At 46.8% G+C, this 26,331-nt stretch overlaps 1 protein-coding gene across 1 annotated transcript in view; it reads right to left on the bottom strand.

Moving 5' to 3' along the window:
* MTMR9 (myotubularin related protein 9) overlaps window positions 1–26,331 on the bottom strand; it is a 632,238-nt gene that overhangs the window by 524,680 nt on the left and 81,227 nt on the right. Inside the window, exon 2 of the mRNA XM_069605728.1 lies at window positions 14,362–14,470. Within this exon, the coding sequence (XP_069461829.1) occupies window positions 14,362–14,470 (109 nt within the window). The remainder of the gene's footprint in view (window positions 1–14,361; window positions 14,471–26,331) is intronic.

Raw genomic sequence — 26,331 nt, 5'->3', positions numbered from 1 at the left:
GCAGAACTTACGCCAACGGCAACGGTACAGAGACTTTGTTGCTGGCCTCCGGGCCAAAAGCAACACATCCATCACGTCCTCAGGGAGGTCCCAATCCTTATACCTCAACCTTTCAGAAGCCAAGCGTGAAGGTTGAGGGATCTGACCTCTGGATGGAGAACCTGACCCCCCTCCCGTGAGAGCAGATCGTCTCGGTAGGGAAGACGACATGGAGGGCAGATGGATAAGTCGAGAAGGCCCGGGTACCACGTCCTCCGAGCCCACGCCGGGGCAATGAGGATCATCCGGGAACCGAACTTCCGTAACCTCTGCAGCACTTGCGGGATGACGGGGACTGGAGGAAACGCGTGCAGCAGCGGGAATGACCAATCCACCACGAACGCGCCTCCTAAGGCTCCTTTTGGAGGAAATTCCCGCGAGCAAAACCTTTCGCACTTCTGGTTGACACTGGAGGCGAAGAGATCCACTTGAGGGGTCCCCCAAAGGGCAAAGATCTCCAGGAGAATCTCCTGAGCCAACTCCCACTCGTGAGAGATCGCGCTCTGCCTGCTCAGAGCGTCCGCCGTCACGTTTTCGGCTCCGGCCAGATGAACTGCTGAGATCGAAACTTCCTGCTGGATGGCCCAGAACTCGAGCTGCATCGCCTCCCTGCACAGAGGAAGTGACCCTGCCCCCCCTTTTTGTTGAGGTAGTGCATGGCCACTGTGTTGTCCGTCAGGATCAGGACATTCTTCCCTCGCACAGACGGCAGAAAAGCCTTCAGGGCTAGCCTGACGGCCCTCAGCTCCAACAGATTGATATGGAGTCTGGACTCCGACGGAGACCAACGACCGCTGACTGTCAGCCCGTTGGCATGAGCTCCCCATCCCGTGAGGGATGCATCCGTCACGATCGTCACCTCCGGCCAGGGAAGCCAAAATGGAGCCCCCTTCATCAAGTTGCCTTCGACGGCCCACCAGAGAAGGTCCCGGGCGACCGAGGACGGCACCTGAATCGAGTCCGACATCCTGCCGGAGGACTGCGACCATTGCGTCTTGAGTGCCCACTGCAAAGATCTCATCCGCAGGCGAGCCTCTGGCACCAGAAGAATGCAGGATGCCATGAGGCCGAGCAACCTCAAGAACTCGAAGGCTGGGAGCGTCTGGGCATGCTGAAACTTGTGCACCATCTGCTGAATGTGAAGAGCCCTCACCTGGGGAGGAAAACACTGCCCCAGGGAAGTGTCGAGCACTGCTCCGATGTACTGGAGCCGCTGCGTTGGCGTCAAATGGGACTTCTTTAAATTGAGGGAGAAGCCCAGCCTGTGAAGGGAGCGACAGGTGACCGATAGATGACCCAGGACTTGCTCGGGAGAGCTCCCCCTGATCAACCAATCGTCCAGGTAGGGGTAGACGTGAATCCCCCCTTGCCCGAGATGCGCTGCCACCACCACCATGAGCTTGGTGAAAACCCTCGGGCGGAGGTCAATCCGAACGGCAGGACCCGAAACTGAAAGTGCGAGTCGCCAACCGCGAACCTCAGGTACTTCTTGTGCTTGGGATGGATCGGCACATGGAAGTAAGCATCCTTCAGGTCGAGTGACACCAACCAGTCCTGAAGCTGAAGGGCCTGGAGGACTTGAGAGAGAGAAACCATCTTGAACTTGTCCTTCCTGAGGAGTTTGTTCAAACCGCGCAAGTCCATGATGGGTCTCAATCCCCCGTCTTTCTTCGAAATCAAAAAATAAGGGGAATACCATCCCTTGTTCCTCTCCGCCACAGGCACCAGTTCTATGGCGCCTTTCTCCAGCCGGGCTTGAATTTCCTGCGCAAGGAGCGGATCCGGACTCTGCAAAGAGAGGTTCCCCGGTGGATTGTCGCGAGGCCTGTGCCGAAAAGGAAGACAGTAGCCGTGGGTTATGATCTCCAGAACCCACACATCTGAAGTAATGGCTTGCCACTCTACAAGATGCTGCGCCAGCCTTCCCCCAACCGGCGAACCATGGGTCATGGCCTCATGACTGAGTGGTAGCGGCTGCGGCGTTACCTGAGGGCAAAGAGGCAACTGCCCGAGCGGCCTTGGCACCACGGGTACCCTGTCGTCCACCTCTGGTACCCCTGCGTTGGCCTCTTTGACTGCCAGCTCCTCTCGCTTTACTGAAGGATGAGTAATAGCGAAAGGAACCACCCCTCCACTGCTGTCCCCTAGGACGAAAAGGCGGAGGTTGGCGAACTGCAGCGCCCAACGTCTTCGCTGCAGCTTTTGAGGTCTGCAACCTCTCAAGGCTCTCGTCAGCCTTGCTGCCAAAAAGGTGTTCACCGTCAAAGGGCATGTTGAGGAGCCGGGACTGCACATCAGGAGCAAACCCCGACTTCCGCAACCACGCAAACCTGCGTATCACGGTGCTCGCCGCCATGGACCTACTGACGCATTCAGCTAAGTCCAAACCCGACTGAACGGACTCACACATGGCATCCTTACCATCCTGGACCATAGCAAGGAAACCATCCCGTTCGTCCCCTTCGGGAACATGTTCAGCCGCTAACGCAACACAGTTCCACAGAGTGTGCGTGAAACGTGACAAGGCACAAATGGAGTTGGCCGCCTGAAGCGCCATACCACCAGAAGAAAACACTTTCTTCGCCCAACCATCAAAACATTTGTCGTCCCTATCAGGAGGGATGGTAGGGTACGACGCCTGCTTCGCCGGGGCCGTGGCCGCCTGCACCACCAAACTCTCCGGAGTGGGGTGCCTGGTCAAGTAGCAGGGGTCGCCACTGGCTGGACGGTATTTTCGCGACAAGGATCTGCCCACCGCCGGGAGACTCTCCGGAGCAGTCCAAGCCGCCGCCGCCCTTCTCTGTAAAGCCATATGGAACGGCAGAACCGGGTCATTTGGGGGACCAACATCAAGGATGTCTGTCAGATCATCCTGCACAAACTCCCCTGGGGGAGCAGACCATCCCAAGTACTCAGAAACCCTAGCCATAAGGCGCCGGTACGAGGAATCAGCATGGGAGCCAGGCTCAGGCCTACAAAACTCCACCTCCGGAGAGGTGTCCAGACCACTGGCATCATGCAGTGACTGTCTCAACTCGTCAAACTGACTATGGCCCGAGACAATTTCATCCGGAACCTGACTAGGAACCAGGCCATCAGAATCCTCATCCGCCTCTGAAATATAGTCCAGGTGGCGAAAAGAAGGCACTCGAGAGTGCTTGCTCTTAACCAGAGCCTTCCTAGGGGGTCCACCCGTGCCCTGGGGTACCTCCGACACGAAAGGCGTCGAACGAATCGGCGCCAGCGTCGAGAGAACCGGCATCGGCGCCGAGAGGATCGGCGTCGAGGAAATCGGCGTCGACGTCAGATGCAGCGCCTCCAGAATCGGCGGCGTCGACACAGCCCTCGAGGCCGGAGCCCCGAGCGTGTCCCTCGACGACCTGAGCGTCGACGACTTCCTCGGAGCCAGAGCCTCGAGAAAGCCTGTCGACGCCCTCGACGCCACAGACGTCGATGCCTTCTTCGAAGACCTCACAGGAGCACACGGTCTCGAACGCGTCGAGGACCTGGAACGGGTACGCCGAGAACGAGTCCCCTTGTCCGAACGGGACCTCTCCCGTGACTCGTGCCGACCACTCTTGCGAGCGGTGTCTCTCGACCTCACACGACCGACCCCACTCGGGGGCGCGGACGGCTGAGTACCCTGCGACTCAAGAATCGCCAGCATCTTCTTCCCGAAGGAAGCCCAGTCCTCCGGCGTCGCACGGCTGGAGGGGTAAGCGACATGCCGGGCAGAGCCCTCCGAAGAGGACCTGGAAGACGACCGGTGACGGCGCTTCCGAGAATGCCTCGAAGAGGCTGAGGAGTGGCGAGACCGACTCCTAGAAGGAGACCCACGAGACTTCCGACGAGGACACGGAGAGTCACCCCTCGAATCATCCGTCGAAAGCCCCGCAGACTTCGACTTCCGGGGCTTGGACACCCGACCTACCGACAACAACTTCTTACGTTCGCGTAAGGCTTTGGACGTGAGCGACAGGCAGTCGATACAGTCATCCGTGTCGTGGGCCTCCCCGAGGCACCAGAGGCAGGCGTCGTGCGAGTCCGTCACCGACATCTTGGACCCACACTCCCCGCACTTCTTGAAACCCGGACGCGGGGGTCGAAGACGAAGGAGACATCTTCAGAAGGACTTACACAAACGAACAGGTTCGAAGAACCGAGATAGAACAGAACTCCAAAGAGTCGAGGCGTTCAAACCGAGAAACACGGAGCAACACGTTCGCGGAAAAATCGGAACTGAGGATATGGGCGTCGTGCGTCCTACTTATCACATCGGATGACGTCGGACGTCGGAGGAGGTCCTTGACGACGGCGCATCGACGTCATCGACGCAGACGCCGAAAAAGTTTCCGAAGCAGCACAGCTGTGGTGATTACATGTCATAGATATGGAATACGTCGGAGGACCCAATCCCCTCGAACCTCAGTTTAACTTTCTTGCTACGTTTGAGTTCAGCTCCATTGAAAGTTCTTGGCACTTAACAAAAATGTGCAGTTTGTGTCTCAGACCCATGGGCGTGGTAGATAATAAAACCGCATCACCTGCGTACAAAAGTGCATGAAAGTTGTCCACTCCCAATGTTGGTGGATCGAGACAATGGTCTAACAGTTCCTCTATAATTAAGTTAATTTATAAGCAAAATAAAGTGGTCTACGAACACTGCATAAATTCTAGTGTGTTGAAGAGTAAGATTTTGTGTCAGAACTGCACACAGCCTAAGCATTGGTCCACTGTGCTAAGGCCGGGCTGAAACCCAGCCTGGAGATGGTTAATATGGTTCCCTGTGAAGGACCAGCACTTAAGGCGGGACAACACCTTAGCTTAGACCTTACCCATGGCGTCCAAAAGTGAAACATGCGCTTATCTCTCTTCTTGAATAGGGGAATTATTATTGCATCACACCAGGACTGGGGTACAGCCCCAGTCCTGGCAACAGAGTTGAATACTCGAGCCAGCAAGAGGGGCCCAGATACTCGGCTCATCAGGCCCCAGGGCCTTCCCACAACCGAGCCTTACAATGACCTCTTCCTACCTCAGAACAGTGCACATCATTATCTTGCTGGAGCAATACATTTGACTCGCCCTTGACCCAATTGGGATAGTTTACTAAAGTGTTAATACCATTCAATCGGGGAGATCTGACTAGAAACTGGGCCCACTGACTTCAAGACACTCATCAACGAGCTTCCAAAAGCTCACTTGGTCCCCATTCCTATTTATAGGCCAATTATTCTTCCCATTTGCTTCCAGCATACTGTGCCTTTTTTTGGGCTACTACTGCCTTGTATTTGGCCCACAAATTCTTCAGGTGGGGCTGATCAATTAGGGGTATTTTTTAAAATATGTTAACAGATCATGCTTGGCCTGCTGTCAGTCTTTATCAAACTAGCCCCTGTTCCCCAAGTTGACCTTTCTAATTTTCCCCACTGGTTTTGTAAAATGAGACCGTATCTTCACCATATCATTGTATAAAATTCCTATGCTGGAAGAGAAGCAATCGGCCAGACAGATACCCGCAATATAAAAATCAATACCTTCATAGATGCTCGGCTTGATCACATCCAACTCTAATGAGGACCATTTAATCAACCTTTTCGATTGGCCCATGATAGTGATCAAGCTTCCATTCCTCTGTCTCCAGTTTTACAATTATTCCCCCATACTGAGCTCAGAACACAACTTACTGGCTAATGGTTGCGGTCATTACATTTTATTACCTCCAGGCTAGTTACTGAATCCCAATCGGCCAAAATGGCCGAGACAGTAGATTTTAGAACTATCCTGGTGCCCAACACAGGTGTTCTCCGCTGGCTTATCTGGGGGGAGGAGGGGAGGGAAATCAACCAGTTATATACGTGCAAGCCTGCCTCACACACTAGAAATGGAGCCTAACCGGTCTAACTGACTCCAGCATAGGGAGCCCATATGCCACATCCTGATCGTCCCACAAACCACTAGGTACCTCCACAGGTACCTAGTGTACGTCGAAGTCGCCATCACCAATATTAAGGGAGTATATTCGTTGGGATTCTCGAAACCCTTAATTATGCGATGCGTTGCTTTTAGACTTTCTAGTGGTGTGCTCCTTGCCCAATCTATTATAGATATTAAAAATCAACGCATGCACCCCTTTCATGGTAGTTATCTCAAGACATAACAGATTGACAGAACCAGATGGAATCACTTTAGCGGTAAAATCCTTGGCTGGAGTGATCATAATTCATAATTGCCAGCCCTCCCTTGGGTCTGCCTCTCTGGCTTTTGGTTGCATTTGTGCAAAATGAGCTAAAACCCTGAAGCACTATGGAGTCCAACGCCCATGTTTCCTAAAGACAGACTAAGTCAAATTGGTGGATGAATCTAACCCAGTCGGTGTTCAACGGTATATGGACCCCTGCTACATTCCATGCCAGCACCTTCAGATCTTCTTTGTGGCGACACCCAGCCGACATTGGAGGATCTTGAACAACAGGGAAGATAGTCATGGTTGTGGGCCTAATCCGTCAATCCACCCCATATAACCCATCTGAAATGTCCCGCATCCCAACTGGTGTCCCAAACAACCTATACAACCTGTGAGATTAACTCATTGTGTTGCAATTAAACACTGGTGTATACTGGGGAAAAAGAATGTAACTCGATTGACAGTAGCCCCTCGACTAAACTTGGGTTTACAAAAGTGATCTGAATGAAATCCCGATCTCCCTGGGGCATCCTGCCTCTCACACATTGAAGGATATCCTGCTGAATCACAGATTTACAGCTTCTAACATGGTGCAGCCAGTGTATGGTTTTGTTCAACAATGATGTTTGATTTTCAAAGCATCCAACACTCAACTTTGGAACATCATACATATACACATCCTTTCCACCATCCTTCGGTGGGACTGTTTGGGGAAAAAACAATTTAATGCGCATGAATCATGTACAAAGGAGCCAGCAATGATTTCACTTGTGGTTTACACCCACTATTCCTGTAGACATTGTCAGTCGGTATGGCTAGTGTAGGTAGTAAATCTATCATATCAACCTTTATTAATATGATCAACTATCCCTTCGGTTGACAAACCAAGACCAGGACCACAGCCCCTATGGGACGTCTCTAGACGAGGTCTTTCTTTCGCTGTCGTCGTCCCTGGGCACAGCAGGCTGTGTAACAGGGGCGCCAGAGAGCTCGTTGACCCCGGGTAGGGAGGACGTTTCCCTCAAAAGACTTATCTGGGCTGTGGTCCCCAGCGCTGGGCCAGGTGCCGCTCAACAGGGGCCCAAACTAATTTTACTACTTCACTATTCAAGTTAAGTACTCCCTTGGCGATGCTACTTAGTGCAGCCATTATTTCATGAGGTTTCCAGACGCTACAAGCTCAAATCCTCATTATCTTATTACGAGGCAAACTCAAAAATGAAAGCTCACCTAGATTGGCTCGCACCCCAATTGAGTAAGTAGCCTTTCCCCCTCACCCCCCCCTTTTTCTAACTTGCCCACTCCGCATCTTGTATCAATACTACATCGCTCAGAGCTTCAAAACAATTTGATATAGGAATGGTAGACACAGATAATTCATTATAATTAGTTAAAATAGACTGTCCCACCATATTAGCAGAAACCCTTCCAAAAGAACCTAATGGCTAGCCAGTAACAGTTTGTGTAGGCAGATGTACTAGCTGGGTCCTAGTGCCCGACTCCACTACAGTTCCAGGCAATCTGTAGGCAGGTTCAGAAGGGACTTCAGTGGGGTCATTGAATCTACACCGCACCTGCACTTTGGAGACAACCTTAATCATTTCCACAGATGGTTTCTTAGGCATAGGGCTGGTGGGGGACATTCGGCAGTCATCCACAAACACCACTTCCATAGGTTAGGGGGCCACACCGTCATCACAAACTTCACACAGCACAACAATTTCCTCAGGAAGGCCTGGCGATGCAGTAATTGGATGGCATTCAATAGTCCCCCTTCCAGGGCATGACTCTCGTCCAGAGATTGGGATTACATAGTTTTTACCGTCACAGTGAGCAGAGGCATTATCTACTCTAAAGGCAGCCAATGGATCTGCTCCTTTCTTTCCCCTAGCAGCACAATACCCATTTGTTGGAGCAGTTGCTACAGTATTCTGGGAGTAAAGCAGGTCTGTTTTTATAACGACAAGTGCAAAGCATTGAATTTACACTGCAGTTAATATTCAAGTAGCGCCCAGGAGATGCCACATCAACACCCTCCCTGGCATCAATAGCTTCAATATCTCCCAAAAGGACCTTAATTTCCTTTATAAGGACATTCACATCATTGATGGGACTGTAAATTCTAAAAAGTCAAAGAAACGTTCTGAAATAAGACCTGCCCTTGCTAAACGGGGTGCCTTGAAATATTCGCAAAAAAAGAAGAACGCAAATATTGTCCACATGTCCTTAATATAGTCCTCGTAACCTCAGTGCACTAATTGATAGAGTAAAAAAAAAACCACAGAGCAGACCGTTTCACAATAAGTTCAAGGGAAAATGGAAAGTGAAATGTCCACTGACCCATAAAAGTCGCACTGCATAGCAAGGGGCAGCAAATAAAGTAATAGCCAAGGGCGCTGGTCCACTTACTACAGTGTTCCTGGTGGAATTGCTGGCACCGTCGTCACCAACATCCACGAACAGGTGGACCCTGCTCAGCAGCCTCACAGCCAGCCTCCAGACAGCAGGAGACAGCAGCGCCTTTCGCGGCAGAGGGTTTATGCCGCAAGGGTGAGCCTCCTCTATTTTTGTAGCGGCTTCCGTTCCCTAGAGGGGGTGGGGCAAGCTCCAGAAGCACACTCCATAGCCAGGGCAGCGTGCAGTAGAAGACAGTGGGAGACAGCAGCACCCTCTGCGCGCTTGTGTGTGGAAATTGAGCAGAGCGAATTAGTATAAGGGGGAGTGTGAAACGACAGACCAAATGAAAGCAGGGGGGCTGAATGAGTAGTGTGGAGAGGAGTGTGGTAGGAAAAGAGTAGAGTGGTGGTAGTAGTAGGAGGAGGAGAGGAGTAGTGGTAGGAGAAGGGTTGTGGTAGAGTAAGTAGTGCCATGGGTAGTAAAGCAGTTGTGGCGAGAGGAGTGGCAGAGGCAAGAAGGGAGCAGTAAAATAGAGTAGGAGGAGGGAAAACAAAGGGTGGGGCGAGGACTAGGCAGAGTGAAACATCAGAAGTACAGACAGCAAGCCAGGGAGGGAGAGGTACAAGTGGGCATGAATGAAGTGGCATAAATCCAACAGTGCAAATGTATAGCACAAACCAGAGTTGCCTTAGACCGCTAACCTACGGTTACGGTAGGGAGAGACCAGGAAGTCCCAGTGGGTCCCAGTGGGAGTTCGTGAGCCTGGCCGTAGGGGATGTCACCAGCAGTTCTTAGACAGAAGGTGTTACCGATCAGTAGCACCAACCCATTTATTAGGACGCCTGGTTTAGGGAGGGGTCCCAAGGGAAACTAGAACAGAGAGGGACGGCCTTAGGGCTTGCAAAGCTAGAACAAACAACATTGGACCGTTCTTACGACTCAGTGTCTTTTTGTACCCCATCTGTGACTGTCTGCTGTGCTGGTCCGATATGAGGACCGTTCCACGGTTCTGGCGATAGCGCTGCAGTTGATGTCCCACCGAGCGTCTGGGACGGCGATACGAGCGTCTGGGACGGCGGCTTGATATGCGGTGTGCTCTGCAGTCCTTGTGAAGCAAAGAAAAACTTCATAGTCCTTCTCACGAGGAGTGTTGGAATTGTAGACCATATATGTGGACAACAGACAGCCTGCCGCCCAACTGCCAGTCACCATGACCACCTGAAAATCCCAATCCATTCCATTTTTGTTCTAGATTCCATTCCCCTGGTTCTGGTGTGGGATTGGTTTGGTTGTACTGTCCAGAATAAGTACTAGAAGACTGTGTTACAGAGGTTGGTACTGTGGCGGGTCGGAAAAAGGCAGCAGACAATGGGGGGGGGGGGAGCATTTCTACTGGTGTTTATTAATATAATAATGCCCATCTTTCCCTAATGCTAGAGGGGTATCCCTGCCTGTGCAGTGGTCAGGAAGTCCCAAAGGAATATACCCACGGTCCAAAACTAGTTCCAACTGACCCTACCACGATCTTAACTAAGTTAAATAAGACCAGGAGAATATGTCCCCTCTACTGGTGGTCTCTTATGGCAATGTCTCTTTACTCCAAAGTTCGCTTTAGTAGGATATCTTTAAATAGTCTCCTGCCACATTCTTGATAAGTTTAACTCTTTCATAATATGCTTGGGTTTTATCACCTCTTTCGGGACAGTTTTTCAACACTCTTTTTTAGCCCCCTTTCTTATGCTTAGTTCTAGACTTATATGCCATTTACTCCAGGTCTTCTTGAGTTGGGTATATTTTCTTGTGACTGGACCGTCCTCTCCTGGGGGTTTCTCAGTTGTATTATATCTTCCATTATCTGGTTCACTTGTTTCTAGGGTATTTGAGCCCAGTTCTCAATTACTTCTCGTTCAGTCGTATTAGTTATTCTCTTTCTTGCATCAACACAGTTCTACCTTAATGGCTTTATATTCATTCAGCATCTCGTTAATTTCAATGGAACAAGATTCTCCTGTTCCATAATGATGACCCAGCGGCCTCCCGTTTCTCCCGTTCTCGTCGTTATCTCTGAATCTGCAGGGCAACGCCATAAGGCTTGGCGCTCGCTAGGGTTCTCTTCCTACTCTTTGGATCTCATGCTTCTCAATGTTGTCGGTTTGCCGCCCTCGCACCACTCTCTATATGCGACTGACTATCGGAGCAGATAGCAGGGCATCTTGTTGACTCCCCAGCTGGGTGGTTTCGGTACTGTTCGACGGGTGCACTACCCACCACAAAGTCGTGTTCACGCCACCACTGGGATTATAACTACTTTCTCTGCTTCTCTGCCGGGAAACATTGTTTCTACAGCATTTCCCTCTGGCGTTTACAACTCCTCTTAGAGTTGTGGGCTAGGTGGCACTCCGTCTCCTCCAGGCGCCACGCTGTTCGGGGTGTTTCCCCTGCTTACGATCTTCTCTTTCCTTCAATGCTTCGCTTCTCCTCAGCGTGCTCCCCTCTTCAGTCTACTCGTCTCAGGACTCTGCAACTTCGGCCACATCACCCCGACCCTCATCAAACTGCACTGTAAGCCTGTATCATCTTCAGATACTGTTGCATCATCTGCAAGTCCCCAAGCTACCTCACTGAGAATCTCAGCATCTCCAGAGGCCTGCAATCCACCAAAAGAAAGAAAATGTGCAGACTTTAATAACGACAGTGCAGTAAGGAAACATTAAGGAAATAACCAGAAGACAGGCATGCTCTGTCTACACCCCAAGACTCGGTAACCGCCTCCCTGTCAACATCAGACTTGCCCCATCACTTCTACAATTCAGGAAAGAGCTCAAGACCTTCCTCTTGGAATGGCTCCTCCTTAAGACCCAGGTCCACACACCCTGCACTCCCCACCCTACCTGAATCTCAGTGATCTGCTGCCCACTGTCTTCCCTACATGCTGCCAATTGTCCACCCTCCCCGGTTAGCTCCCTGCTCCTTTTTTCTCTGCTTCCCTCACTGTGTTATTCCACCTATGATTGTAAAGCACTCTGTTGCTTCCTGAAGCTAGGTCTGCGGTCAATAAAAACAATAATAACATGAACATATCTCCTTAAAGAGCCAGATCCTTTTCTTTGTACATAATGATGTATTTTTGTTTTGTCCTTGGCCAAATCTCTGTATCATATAATGTTCTTCACATCCAATTGTCCCATTTATGCTACTATGGTGGATGGTCTAGAGAGTTCCTCACAAGAACGTGAATCCTTGTCCATAAGGGGGAGAAGGGACGAATACCCTTGATTTGTCACAGTACCCACATTAACATTCGGAAGTGATGGGGTTTCAGAGAAGGGGGGCCCCTTCCTGCCTCTGGGAAAGGCCTGGCTCTGGCTTTCACCATGGTAGGATACAGCTGCCCCAGGTTGGAAGGGGTCCAGATCCCCCTTTACAGGGCCCATACCCCCCCCCACACTGCTCATTGTCCCCTTGCTTTGCTCTCTCTCCATCTGTATGATGGCGTTTCCATTAGTGAGCTCGACCAATTACTTTCTTTGCAGGTTCAGGGTTGCTGAGCTCATAGAAACTCTGGCAGCCCTTTATCAGGAAGAATTCCCACCTGTGTCAGCTCACTATTCTTCTGCTGGAGCATTCGCTCATGGCTCTCTGCGTAGTGTGTGTGCTTCTGCAGGGACCCTTTTCTCTGAGATGCTGCGCTCCCTGGACTACTTACTACTGGTGTGGAATTATGTACTAGTGCTCACAGGGATCCCTTAGCAGCATAGCTGCGGCTCACTTCATGTGCTTTGTTCACGACACTGGGTTCCACATTTTGTACAAGAAAACCCTGTGGCAAACTGGGTAGCACAGCGCTTGTCCTTTGGTCACAGCATTTTACTTTAGAGTTGTAGCCTCATTAGATAATCTTCCTGTTAGATTCTCAGGATATACGGGATTTAATGTCAAATGCACTCCTTTGTCTGGAGTTTCCCCTTGAACGCCTGTGGCACAAGTATTGACTAAGCCTATAGTCTTATTACAGTTCACATCTCCTTCTCCAACATGCATGCAAGTGGCATGGGCATGGTACTAGCAACACAATAAGGGTGTAACTCTGCATTCTAAATGTCAAACAGTCTGCCAGCTTTGAGGCCATATGAATCAGATCAGTACACTGCTGGCGAAGTGAATGAGAAAACTGGGGCCGGGGGGTCTGCAGCTTCCACCCAGTACCATATCCACCTTCTCACTGTTCTGTCGCAAAAGGCTGGGCATTTCAGGGCCACAGAGTCCCCACCATGCCTTAGAACAGATACACAACATAAAATTCAAGAGAACCCTAAAAACATGACTGTTTTGGAGCCAAGAAACAACAGTGGCACGACTTATAAAAGTAAAGTTAGTTGCACAGGGATGCAATATAAACCCTTTATTTAATTTGCTTGATAACTCAACTACTCATGAACACTGATGCAATGTCCAGAAACTTCTGAGGATCCTCTAAACATCAACACTAGCTGGAATCATTTAATTCCTGTTGCATTACACGAGGAGATGGTGTTTTACCAGTGATGCCAAAATTAGAAATGTATTGCTGACATTTGCTGTGGAGGGTGTAGTATGTGGTAGACAAGTACTTTTGTAGGTTCTTAAGTTATTCACATCACTGTTGATTTACAACAAGATAAGCACAGAGGCCTTTGGCCATGATGCAAGAAAATAATAATATTATTATTATTATGATGAATAGGTACCCAGGGGGTGCATCCTAGGAATCAGTTTTCATTCTAGCTCCTGTTTTACTCAATTACAATTTCACTAACTTAGGCAGCCTTAACACGGTGGCAACCTTTTATTACATCAGCGGCAGCCACGGAATCTTCATAGAATGTGTATGCTCTTCCCTACACATCACAAGGGGGTCCTTGCAATTATACATATGCTACATTACTCTGCTTTTTTACATGAAGGTAGATACAAAGCAGTCTCTTTTCTTTTCAAAATCAAACATTTTCCCTTCTGCCCTGGCACACGCCAAGTTAAGACTAGGCGATTGAGGACTGCAAGAAGATGGACAGCAGTAAGCACCAAACACCCATGGTGTGGTACCGAGGGGTGGCTCTCTGGAGTGGCAACTACCCTGGTGAGGGGCTTACAGAAGCCAAGAAACTCAGTCTCTCTTTCACTGCACTTCATCCTGTTCACCCACAAGCAAACTGTGGTTTCATGCTTCCGTACCTTCCAAGCATCACTCTTCAAATAAACTGTCCTCTGGCGCCTCCTTTCCTGAAATTACAACCATTAAGATATCATCTCAAAGAATCAGGTGAACTCGCCAGGTAACATGCTCTGGTACCATCACCAAACAAGATAAGCCATTAGGGGTGTGCAATAAAAGGATGTGCACGTGAAGAATGAGCAGAAGACGCTCAAAACGTAAGCAAGCTGATATCAGTGCTGCAGTACTTGATAACTTAACACTGTCCCATGCACCAGCAGATACTAGTTAGAGAGCCCACTAACCATGGAAAAAACGCAATACTTATTGTCAGGTAGATTAGAAATAAGAAAAGTTGTTGCATAAAAATTTAACATATCTTTTTGTATCTTTCACATGGTGTTGAAACTGCCTTTCCACCGCTGCTGTTGCAGCAGGAACCCATGCTTTGGTTAATTACAGTACTTAAAATGTTTGGTGCATGAACATTCTATTCAAGCTCCCACTCCAAATAATGAAAGTTTTAAAAGGTCTAGGATGCTCTTACCTCAATGGAACTTGCAATATTCAGGCACTCCTCCATTCCAGGTATATCCAGCTGGATAACGCGCAGGTCTTTGCATTTTACAATGATACTGCCCAGCGAGCCAACAAACCTGGAACGAAATGTGCACAGAAAGAACGATCAAGTGGATGAAAACTTGTGTCTCATAAAAGCAGCAAATAAGGCAATTATGTAATACCCAATAGTATACTATGCATTTCTACCCAGGGCAAGAGAGAGGGAAAGAGAAGACTGAAAAAAGAGAGAAAGAGAGAAGACTGAAAGAAGAGAGGGGAAGAGAGAAGACTGGAAGAAGAGAGGGGAAGAGAGAAGACTGAAAGAAGAGGGGAAGAGAGAAGACTGAAAGAAGAGGGGAAGAGAGGGGAAGAGAAAGGGGGGAAGAGAGGGGAAGAGAAAGGGGGGAAGAGAGAGGGGGAAGAGAAAGGTGGAATAGAGGGGGTAGAGGGGAAAGGGGGAAGAGGAGGGAGCAGGAAAGAAGGGAGCGAGAGAGAAGAAAGGAGAGAGAAGAAAAGAGAGAAGAAAGGAGAGAGAAGAAAGGAGAGCGAGAAGAGGGGAGGGAGGGGCAGAGAAGGGAGGGAGAGAGGGAGCAAGAGAGGGAGCAAGAGAGGGAGCGAGCGAGAGATAGCGAGCGAGAGATAGGGAGCGAGCGAGAGATAGGGAGCGAGCGAGAGATAGGGAGCGAGCGAGAGATAGGGAGCGAGCGAGAGATAGGGAGCGAGAGAGAGATAGGGAGCGAGAGAGAGATAGGGAGCGAGAGAGAGAGATAGGGAGGGAGCAAGAGAGATAGGGAGGGAGCAAGAGAGATAGGGAGGGAGGGAGCGAGGGAGGGAGCGAGTGGGAGAGAGCGAGAGGGAGGGAGAGAAAGGGAGGGAGAGAGAGAGAGAGAGATAGCGAGAGAGAGCAAGAGCGAGAGGGAGCAAGAGGGAGCGAGAGACAGGCAGGAAGCGAGAGAGAGACAGGGCCAGGCAGGCAAGGAGGGAGGGAGAAGGGACAGGGAGGGAGAGTGAGGAAAGACTAAGTCTCAGCTTAGCCAAAGGGTTACTCCAACCAGAACTTTAGTGGTGGCTGGTTTTCTGTCCCCCACCCACAATGTTCTCATCTCTTGCAGCGCCTGGCTTAAGAAAGCCATTATAAAAAAGATCTGGATCAGCTCTGGGTTAACACAATGGGCCTCATTCCGAGTATGGAGGCAGTCATGGCGCTATTTGCGCCATGACTACCTCCCCTTCTGGTACCGTGTCCGGTTTGGTGAGATGGGGACTTACCGGTCGAGTCCGACCTTGGCAGGACCGGTAAGTCCCCATCTCACCAAACCATTCCCCATTCCCATTTCAGCGCCCATAGGGCTCAATGGGAAGGGGGAAGTAGCTAATAACAGTACCGAATTTGCGGTACCGTTATTGGCTCAGATTTCCCTTAGCGGGTCCCTTCCTTAACGCCTGGTAAAACCTAGTCAAACCAGGCGTTAAGGAAGGGACCCCGCTAAGGGAACTCATAGTAGGGAGCAAAGGGATTACCGGCACCAATCTCCTTAACGGTGCCCGGTATCCTTTTGCGCCCTACTCGGAATGAGGCCCAATGTCTTTGTATGGTATTTTGAAAAGTGTCCAACTTATCCCTCCTTCAGGGATGTAGTCTCCTCACTTGGGTAGATGAATGTTCACAACAAAAGTATTAAAGTTCGCTCTTGGTCGTTCTGGTACTGTTCAAAGTAGTTATCTTGTCTCTCACCCCCTCGTGGTGATTCTAATCTCTCGGCCCCGGGTGGGCTTCAAGCTAGTTCCACCATGCCCTGTGCGATTCTCTCACCCCTTCACAGAGTATTTCCTTTCTCAGCCCCAAGTGGGCTATGGGCTCTGTGAGGAGTCAGAAATGCGAGACTGACATAAAAGTTACGTTTGTCACTTTTATTAAAACAAAAAGGGTGAGATCAATTCCTATCTTTCGCCATCCTTATAAGGACGTCCCTACCTAGCAAACTAAACTAAAGAAAGAAGCCCTTGTGTCCAAAAGTCTGACCCCTGTGAAAATATAAGGCAGGGGACGTGTTGCCTTAACACAAAAAGGGTCCTTTATGCAGAATGTGAAAATGCTTCCATGAGAGCTTGATATTTATTAAAAGCAAAGAAAGGTTTATAGTGAAGGTCAGGTGTACGGTGCCAGTCATTTCTCCTTCTACGTGGCTCCTCAATACGCCCAGTGGAATCCCTTTTTGTTTTCTCTCCAGTCGTCGTGTCCCTCTCAGACTGAACCGCAGAGAAAGAAGAACACAAACAAATCTTAGCACTTCCGTATTGAACCCAGCGCCCCCTGACCCTTGTCCAATCACCGGGCTTCCTAGGGGCCGGTAAACTCCTACAACTACAATTATGCTTTGTGGCATCTCTTGTGCCAAGGCTCTCCACACCAGTATCCTTTGTGGGGAGGTTTGAACAATATCTGGGTAATGCAGGTTACAGGTCTCCGCCAGTTGGAATCCAAGATAAGAGGCATTGCGCCATTGTTGTCTTAGTACTCCTCCTTTACAACCTTCGGGATGTTGACAAAACAGGCAATCTTTCCCCCCAGTTGGTATTCCCAAAAAGGGAAGTTGCACCCTCATTGCCTGTTTTGAGGGGTCAGTAATGGGGGGCCGACAACTGCTTGTGGGTTTATCAAGATATGCCATTTTATTAATGAAAAATATATGAAAAAGCCTTGCATGCCCTTCTCTACGAAGAAATGTCCTGCCTATTCTATAACCTAAGGAAATATTCTCTAGCATGGGATAACTGGCCCTCACTCTAAAAAAACACACAAAGTAAATATATGGCAACACAATATACGAAATAATATTAACACATCATCTGAAAAACCTTCTACTGTTCTGGGTAAGGTCCCTTCCCCAGGATTCAAAGTCAACTCAAAAAGGTTCAGCCAAAGAAAAGAAAGGTTCTGAACCAGCTCTTGAAAGTTCAAAGTCAAAGAAAAAGTTAACCAAACAGAAATCCACTGGTAACATACCTTTGTTCCAGGATGAAAGATCCACTTGTAGAAAAGAAATAGCACCAATGATAATCCGGGTTATGATAAATCGTCTCTTCTTCCAGATAGTTTGTCACAGTTCAAAAGAAGGTGTAATATTTCCCAATGTCAATAATACACAGTTCTTTAGGACTTGTCTAGATACAACTTCTGGTATATTTGCCAGCATGATCTCTTTGCGTTGCTGGTTCCTCTTCAACAACCACACTTCTATTGATGGCTCTATGAGAACAGTCACCTTTGTCTCAGTACGGCTACTTCCATTTCAAATGTAACACAATTCCGGGGTTTTTGATCCATACCAACTGCACAGTTCCCATGCGCCGTGATAGATATACAATTTAGTGTCACTGTTGGGGTGGGGCAAGTAAGGGGCTTTGACCCCGACCCCTTGAAACACAGTACAAAGTATTTCTCCACACTTCAAAAACTGCGCCACACTATAGTATTCCTGCATAAGGATTATTATTTATTATATTGCCCTTTGGATAACATGTGTTTCGACACACAAGTGTCCTTTTCAAATCAGGGCTAATGATAACACTGTTTCACAATTCACAATTAATTCACAAATCAAGTGTGTGTATATATATATCAAAAGAAATAAAAAAGAAAATAATATGTGGACACATGAAAACAAACATTACATAATTGATTATTGGCGTTGATGAATCACAGAAAGTACAGGAGGGGCGGAAGGGTAGGAGGTTTGAGGTAAATGAACAAAAGAAAATACAATACAAAGAGAAAAAATGCAAAGAGAAACAGAGTATTAATGAATATGTCACTATCAACAATACAAGTCAAATAAGATATTATCAATCCTTAAAATAAATGAGAAGGTTTGATTTGCACCCATGGTTGCCTTACCTATGTCCCCATAACATATAGTTCCAATTAGTTGACGCACAATATCCCGGGTTGAAGCCCCCTATACAAAATCAGGTCAAAAAATCTCGGATTAGGTAATACATTCATGCAGTGATACATATATGTATCACTACTTAAGATGCATTGATTTAGTAAACTGCAGCATTGTTAGTGTGATCAAGTTAAGTTGAGCAATGATAGACAAGGGCACGAGTGAATCTCAACAGAAAGACTGATTCCTATACGAGCGTACGTGGATAATGCTACTGGTACACGGAAATAATAATAATAATTCTGGGCGAACATTGATGCCGTGGTGCTAATATCACAACCTATAGCGTCACTGTTGGAACGACAAGTATCCGTGACTGATGCTGGTTTTAAAATTAGACGAGCTACGGGTCAGTTAAACTCCACGCGTTGACTAAATCAGTATGCAAAAATGAATGGAGGGCGTTCTGGTACACTAAGATAGTCTTAGTGACGATCGAGCGGAAATGCCGCGGTGTTGAATCTACTCAGTCAACTGTACCAAGGCTTACCTGCAGAGCGTATAAAAATGTCCTGCCGTCTGTTGCGAGAAAGCGGGCTCACTTCCTGAGTTTACATGGGTTGTCGTAGCAACCCAGTCCTACTACTATTTCGATGGATGTCCCATTCTGTGTGTATGTGCAAGAAAGATGGACGCCATGTTTGAGGTACAATACTCGTATCAATATTCATTACAATCCGGAAACAGACTGCAGGTTTCCATGGGTTTAAGAATTATAATTTGATTTTAAGTTTTAAGGGATAACGAGACAACATAACTCTCAAATCTGGCCATTACATTATTATTTACAATTGGTACGCGATAAATTACCCTGCATAATAAAGTAGGTGGTGCTAACCACGAGTACACTTTACAAAGTGGGGCAAAAACCACGTTGTGAGACATAAATGGTTGCAATTGTAATTCAAGGACAAAATAGCCTATGACAAGTATAGTCCAGCATATACAAGCAATCAACGAGTTCGTGGTACATGTACAAACAAGCATGGAATGACATTACGATTCCTCTTATTCATTGGACATCATATTCAGAGAAAGTACGCCATCTCATGATCTTGATTCAAGCCAAATTCCGTTGCTCTAAATTTGCAAATGAGACGGGCTTCCATCTGGCGAAGGAGAATTTCTCTATTCCCACCTCTCTCGCCCAGAGAAGCCTGTTGGAGCCGATGAACCTTAAATTCATTTTGTCATCTAATTGATGCTTTGTATGCCAATGTAGTGCAAGTGGCAATGTGGAATCCGGTGTGCTCATGGCATAGACATGTTCCCGTATTCTGAACCTGAGTTCTCATATGGTACTTCCAATATATATGCGTTCACATGTGCATACCATAGCATAAATTATGTATTTACTGCGACAATTTATAGTGTCCTTAATGGAGATACTTGTTCCTCTTGTATCCGAGAAAGTCTGGGTATTGGGGTGTGCTAGTTTGCACATGCCACATGATCCGCACTTTCTGAATCCTGATGGTAAACTTGGTAACCATTGTTCTGGTTGCTGTGTTAGTAGTTTAGGGAGTAGCGATGGGCTAAGGCTTGTTCTCAAAGTTCTAGCTTTAGTGAAAATTACATTTGTTTTGTCATCAATGATGTCTTTAAGGTGTTAGTCTAGTTTGAACAAATGCCAATTTTGATTCAATATTTTTCTAATTTCAAAATTGTTGTCAGAAAAAGTTGTAACAAAGCTCACTTTATTTTGTTCCTCTCTTGATTTATTAGGGCTTTTAGGTGTAAGGGTTGCATCCCTATTCATTTAATTGACTTTTCTGTATGCCACATCTATACAATTGTTGTTGTAGCCTCGTTGGTGAAATCTGTTTTTCAATAGATCACATTCCTGTACAAAATCAATTATATTAGTACAGTTTCTCCTGGCTCTTGTAAATTCTCCCTTTGGTATGTTGCTTTATTACTGATTTTTGATGACAACTAGTTGCGAACAAGGTTGAATTGGCGTCAGTCGGTTTCCGAAAAGTTTTGGTCCAAAGTTTGCCGTCCATGATATATATTGTTAGATCTAAAAAATCTATACTGGTAGTACTCGATGGTCCTGTAAGACAAATCCCTTCTTCATTGGTATTTAGACAATCTTGAAATTCAGTTAATTCTGTATCGTTACCATTCCAAATTAATAGAATGTCATCAATGAATCTGGTCCACATCACAATCTTGTCTTGTGCATTTAGGTCTGTGTAAACATATTCATCCTCAAATTTACTCATGAAGAGATTTGCAAGAGCCGGTGCGTATTTAACGCCCATGGCTACTCCCTGTTTCTGCTTGATGTATCTTATCGAACAGAAAAATGTTATTTTCCAAAGTTGTTGTCAACATTTCTTTTAGCATAGTTACATAATGGTAGTGTGATGCAGTTTCCCCACGAAAAATATACTCAATGGTAGCAATAGCTGCCTCATTCTTGATCAAAGTATACAGGGCTCGGACATCCCAGGTAACAAGTTTGTAGGTGTCCTTCCAATGTACAGTTTGAAGTTTCTTAATAACATCAGTAGAGTATTTGCAGAAGGCTCTGATTTCAGGTACGCGTGGGCTTAGTATATTGTCAATGAATTCACTTATTTTCTCTGTGACCCAACCAATACCACTGACGATTGGTCTCCCTTCCGGAATCCTGGTGAGTAGATTCTCAGCCACTGATCAACACCGCTGTATTTACGCTCGATCGTCACTAAGACTATCTTAGTGTACCAGAACGCCCTCCATTCATTTTGCATACTGATTTAGTCAACGCGTGGAGTTTAACTGAAGCGTAGCTCGTCTAATTTTAAAACAAACATCAGTCACGGATACTTGTCGTTCCAACAATGACGCTATAAGTTGTGATATTAGCACCACGGCACCAATGTTCGCCCAGAAGTATTATTGTTATTATTTCCGTGTACCAGTAGCATTATCCACGTACGCTCGTATAGGAATCAGTCTTTCTGTTGAGATTCACTCGTGCCCTTGTCTATCATTGCTCAACTTAACTTGATCACACTAACAATGCTGCAGTTTACTAAATCAATGCATCTTAAGTAGTGATACATGCATGTATCACTGCATGAATGTATTACCTAATCCGAGATTTTTTGACCTGATTTTGTATAGGGGGATTCAACCCGGGATATTGTGCATCAACTAATTGGAACTATATGTTATGGGAACATAGGTAAGGCAACCATGGGTGCAAATCAAACCTTATCATTTATTTTAAGGATTGATATCTTATTTGACTTGTATTTTTGATAGTGACATATTCATTAATACTCTGTTTCTCTTTGCATTTTTTCTCTTTGTATTGTATTTTCTTTTGTTCATTTACCTCAAACCTCCTACCCTTCCGCCCCTTCTGTACTTTGTTATTGATCAACACCAATAATCAATTATGTAATATTGGTTTTCATGTGTCCACATATTTTCTTTTTTATTTCTTTTGACATATATATATACACACTTGATTTGTGAATTAATTGTGAAACAACAGTGTTATCATTAGCCCTGATTTGAAAAGGACACTTGTGTGACGAAACACGTGTTATCCAAAGGGCACTATAATAAATAATCCTTATGCAGGAATACCATAGTGTGGCGCAGTTTTTGAAGTGTGGAGAAATACTTTGTACTTCCATTTCAATGTTACATCAGCTGACAACTTAATATACCATCACAGTTTAAGAAGTACTACTACAGCACAGTACATTTGTCAGGCAGGCTTTGACAAGAGACACTTCAATCTCTTCAGGTAGGCAAAGCACTCTTACTTTTAATTACTTTCTCTAAAAAGGTGCAGCCTCTTTGCCACTCCAGTCTGTCTGCCACAATAAAAATAGCCTGGTTCTGCCCATAAGACTCACTTCTCTCTTTGGCTTCTACAGACTTTGGCATTAAAGGTTATATCTACTTTGCCAGCTTTACTCACACCTTTCTGATTCAGCCCAAGTAATTATCCATAAGCATTGGTGCTACTCTCTCAGCTTCAGGTAATACTTGCACACTTGTATTTTAAGCCACTTGGTTGTTAACTTCACAGTGCACCTAGATGACTAAAACTTAGAAAGCTCGGTTTCACTATTAACAGGGGTTGCATCTTGGCTTGGGTAACAAGTGTTCTTCTCTTCAACAATTTAAATTCTTTACTACGTAGAAATGAAAAGGTCACTTCCAGATACAGTTTGAGATTCAGTCTTTCAGTTGAAAATACAATTAGGCACACACGCCCTCTTTAAAAGTAGATTTCAAGGTTTACAGATAGAGAATTGTATTGCTGTGTAACGGCAAAGGATACTTCTAACTTCCTTTGGGAATGCCAATTAAGCACATGCAACCTCTTTTTGATGTAGTTTTCAGCCTTTTTACTTTGTAACTCAGGTATTGTCAAGATTAGGTATTCAGTAATGGTTTAGAGAGAGTTCCCTCTTCCCAGTTAGGGGCACGCAACCACTCAGACAGCAACAGTCTTTTAATCATTCAACAATGGATTTTATCAACTTTAGCTTCTTACGCGCATGTTGGGACTTTCACGGTATACGCAAGCACTAGAGTTCCATTGTTAGGACTCTAGTGCTAACAGCTTTAACTCGCATTAAACTATATGCGAGTCACTTAGGAGCTAGATATTGTTACCAGCAACGCTTGCGCAATGTTTTAGAATGCTGTGCTTCATGGTCACTTGCTTTGCAGGTTACACTGCTTTCCCGACTTCTTCTACCACTTTTAGTGCTTCTGGCTCGCTGCGGATCCATACCTTCTCCTGTACCAGGGTCTCCAGTCCAACCACTCAAATTGCTTCTGGCCTTCGTCTCCTGCATGTTCACAGCTCTGTAATCAGTCTCACACGGGGAAAACAGTCTCCTGCACGTCCCCTGCTGCACAGCCTCTGCTCTTCAGATTTTGGAAGAACAGGAGTCTCTCAGAACTCCTGTTCCCTTTTGTTCTTCCACTTAGTGTGTGTTTTGTCAACCTTGTGCTTTTCCTCCGCATCTACTGCTACAGCCTGCACTTCAGCTCACGTTCTATGCTCCTTCTACTCCTTCCGTCCTGAGAGGGCCTTTTATGCCTCCCAGGTTCAACAACAATCTTCAGGTGTGAGCAATTAGCCTTAGTTGTCCGACTACTGCAATGGCTACTAGGCTTAATTGCCCGACTACTGCATCTGCATGCCTCTTCATCCCTCTTCCTCGTCTCAGTACCTCCATGATTCCTTCAACAACGTTGGGTTTTTCCACTTCTGACTTACTTGCAAGGGTAGATGTAATTCCCTTTAAGGTTGAAAGAGAGGGCCTATAAGAACTAGCTATTACAGAGGAAGATGGTTTAGTGAAGACAACATTTCATATTCCTTTACATTGTACCCTTGGGATTGAGGAAGGCGTTTAGTTTGGGATACCAAAAAGGATTTTTCTTTTGGTACAGTGTGCTCATATTTTGTAACATTAGGGTTCAAAACCCTAGATCTAATGTGAGGTTTAGAGACATTAAAATGACAATACGCCAGGACCTCTTTAAGTACATCGGGAAGAGTCTTCCTGTCAGAGGAATAATACTTTGTCTCCACACCACCCTGGGCCTGGTCTTCTCCCAGGTGATCCTCCCGCAGTACATCACCAGCTGGGATGGAATCAGGAAGCGTTTGCCTTCACCTAACACCTGGTTAGGAGACTTTAGGAAGTGTTTATTGAGGGACCCATAGGACTCATCCCACTCGCTTGTACTCCGTTACAGCCTCTTGGCAACACAGGTTACATGGTTCCCCCAATCGGGGTCCCATATAAGGGGAATTGCACCTTTGTACTGCTGTATTTGTTTGGTATCCAACAGTGATGGTTTCTGGTAAATGTTCGATACAGAGCGCCCGTTCTCTCGCAGGTACTGCAGAGGACCATCAGTCTTCTTTCTGGTTGCCGGACAGGTCCTGTGTAACTCCTGCGGTCTGCACAGCTTCTTTGTGGAGCCATGACAGCTCCAGTGTTGTTCTGCACACTGAAGCGCTGCTCATCGGGTCCGGAGCACATCTCCCTCTCGGCTGGGCTCTTCTTCCTAATGCTGCTTCACACTGCGCTTACTCTGCCACGCCACAAACCTTCACATCGCGGGTCAAGCCATCCAAGTTAAAGGGTCCCTGTGGTTAGCATGTTCAATTCCACAATAAACATTGGGACCTTGCAGGGGTGGACTGACCTATAGAGAACTCTGCACCCTGGGCCTCCTCTGTGGTATTTCCACATTTGCCCGTAGGAAAAGGGTCGGGCTTGGTGAAAATGTGTAATATGCGGCCACTTTGCAAAACAATTCCAGTACCTCTATTGGTTCCCAGTCCCCCCCCTGGGGCCTGGGCATGGAGGGGAGGTGGGATGGAACCTTGACTTGAGCCTTCCTTGTCCCTGGAGGGGTCACAAGGGTTGTGGGGTGGGGGGCAAGGCTTACCCTCAGTTGGACCACGCTTGCCTTGAAACCTAGGCAGGGCATCACTTTGCAGGCTCACTTTCCCTAGACCCAAAAGGGGTGGCTGAAAGGACCAATTCCCTAGATTCATCCCATGACCCTCGAGAAAGTACACTCGGGTGAACAATACCCTATCCACTTAAATTCCTTGGATGATCACAGGGAGAGATCAGTAGAACAGCCGGAGGTGGAGGCACAGTCAGTACAATGGGGTAGACAGAGGATCCAATGGACCTAACAAGAGTGCAAAGCAGGGCCAAGAATTCCTTGAAAGGCAAAAGGGAGGAAAAGAGGAAAGACCCCTTTGATATCTACCTCGTGGGGTAGGACATATTTTATGGTGCCCGAGGGGATTTTAGTAGAAAAGGATAAATTATGGGCAAAGGTGACATACAATGGGTATTGCAAGATCCATGTACCCAACACTTGAGATGCTGGCTCTGGGAGTGTACAACAACCTTTTGCACCAATGCCCTATTTAAATGAAAGCTTTGGGGGATCAAAGCAGCAGGATAGAGGAAGTTATGGTTTCTTTAACCTCGCAAGAGCATGGTTAATTTGGGTGGCATTGCAAGTATGGCCTGCGTTGAAAATATGTTTTGATTTGCATGCAGGGATAATGCTACACCCTACGCGTATATAAGTTTTAAAAAACAATCTACGCATATTGTGCTCATTAAATTTCTTTAATTAACAATGTTATTAGGATTATTTTAAATGTCACTGAAAGTTATTGGGATTGAACGACATAAAAAACAAAATACAGCAGGTTGCTGTTCTTACAAAATAAGCGTGCGATAATGGAAGGACCACACGACAGCGGAAATGAAAAGGTTATCTGCATGAAAGAGCACCGTTTAGGAAAGCCGAAGCAGAACAATCCTGTATGCATAATCTACATGCACACGCCTGTGCAGTAATGTACTCCGAGGTGTCCTGGATTGGCTCATGTCAGTTTGCCAAAGTTAATGATGTTAATGTAAAGTCAGAGCAGGTGACAGACTGTATTGTGTTGCAGAACGGTGGGACACTATCGGTTAGACGCATGGAAGGAGGATCTGTGCTGTCAGCAGTAACTTTGTTTCCAGTACTCTGTTGTACTGGCATTTCACGTGTGAGAAGCTTTGACTCTCGTGTTTATGCCTTTCTAGTCTTGGACATAGAGGAAACAAGAATTAACCTATTAAGTCCAGAATCAAAGTTGCAACGTAAGTGATAACCAGAGAGCTTGGATGGTCTTCATCGCTTCAAATATGGATAAACAATATTGTCATAATTTAAGAGCAAGAGACTAAGTAGAGAGTCGTTATTGCAGAATGGGGGTGGGGGGAAATCAAGACGGAATAAGAGAGAAGGGGCATTTGTGGTTGTTTTCCAACGGCCAAGGTAGATGGCCTCTAGCACCAAGGGAAGAGGGGTGAGAGGTGACAAGGAGTTTTAGATCAGAGTGTTGAGCAGATGTGGCATAGATCTGGCTCTACGTTATTACAACAAATTTAATGATTTTGTGGCGATTTACTGCGATTTGTTTACAAAATGTTTTGGGGGTATCCCCT

This window comes from Ambystoma mexicanum, chromosome 4p (assembly GCF_040938575.1).
Source record: "Ambystoma mexicanum isolate Mex_15411 chromosome 4p, UKY_AmexF1_1, whole genome shotgun sequence".
In the NCBI taxonomy this organism is placed as follows: Eukaryota; Metazoa; Chordata; class Amphibia; order Caudata; family Ambystomatidae; genus Ambystoma; species Ambystoma mexicanum.
This window is presented reverse-complemented; position numbering and strand designations above follow the sequence as displayed.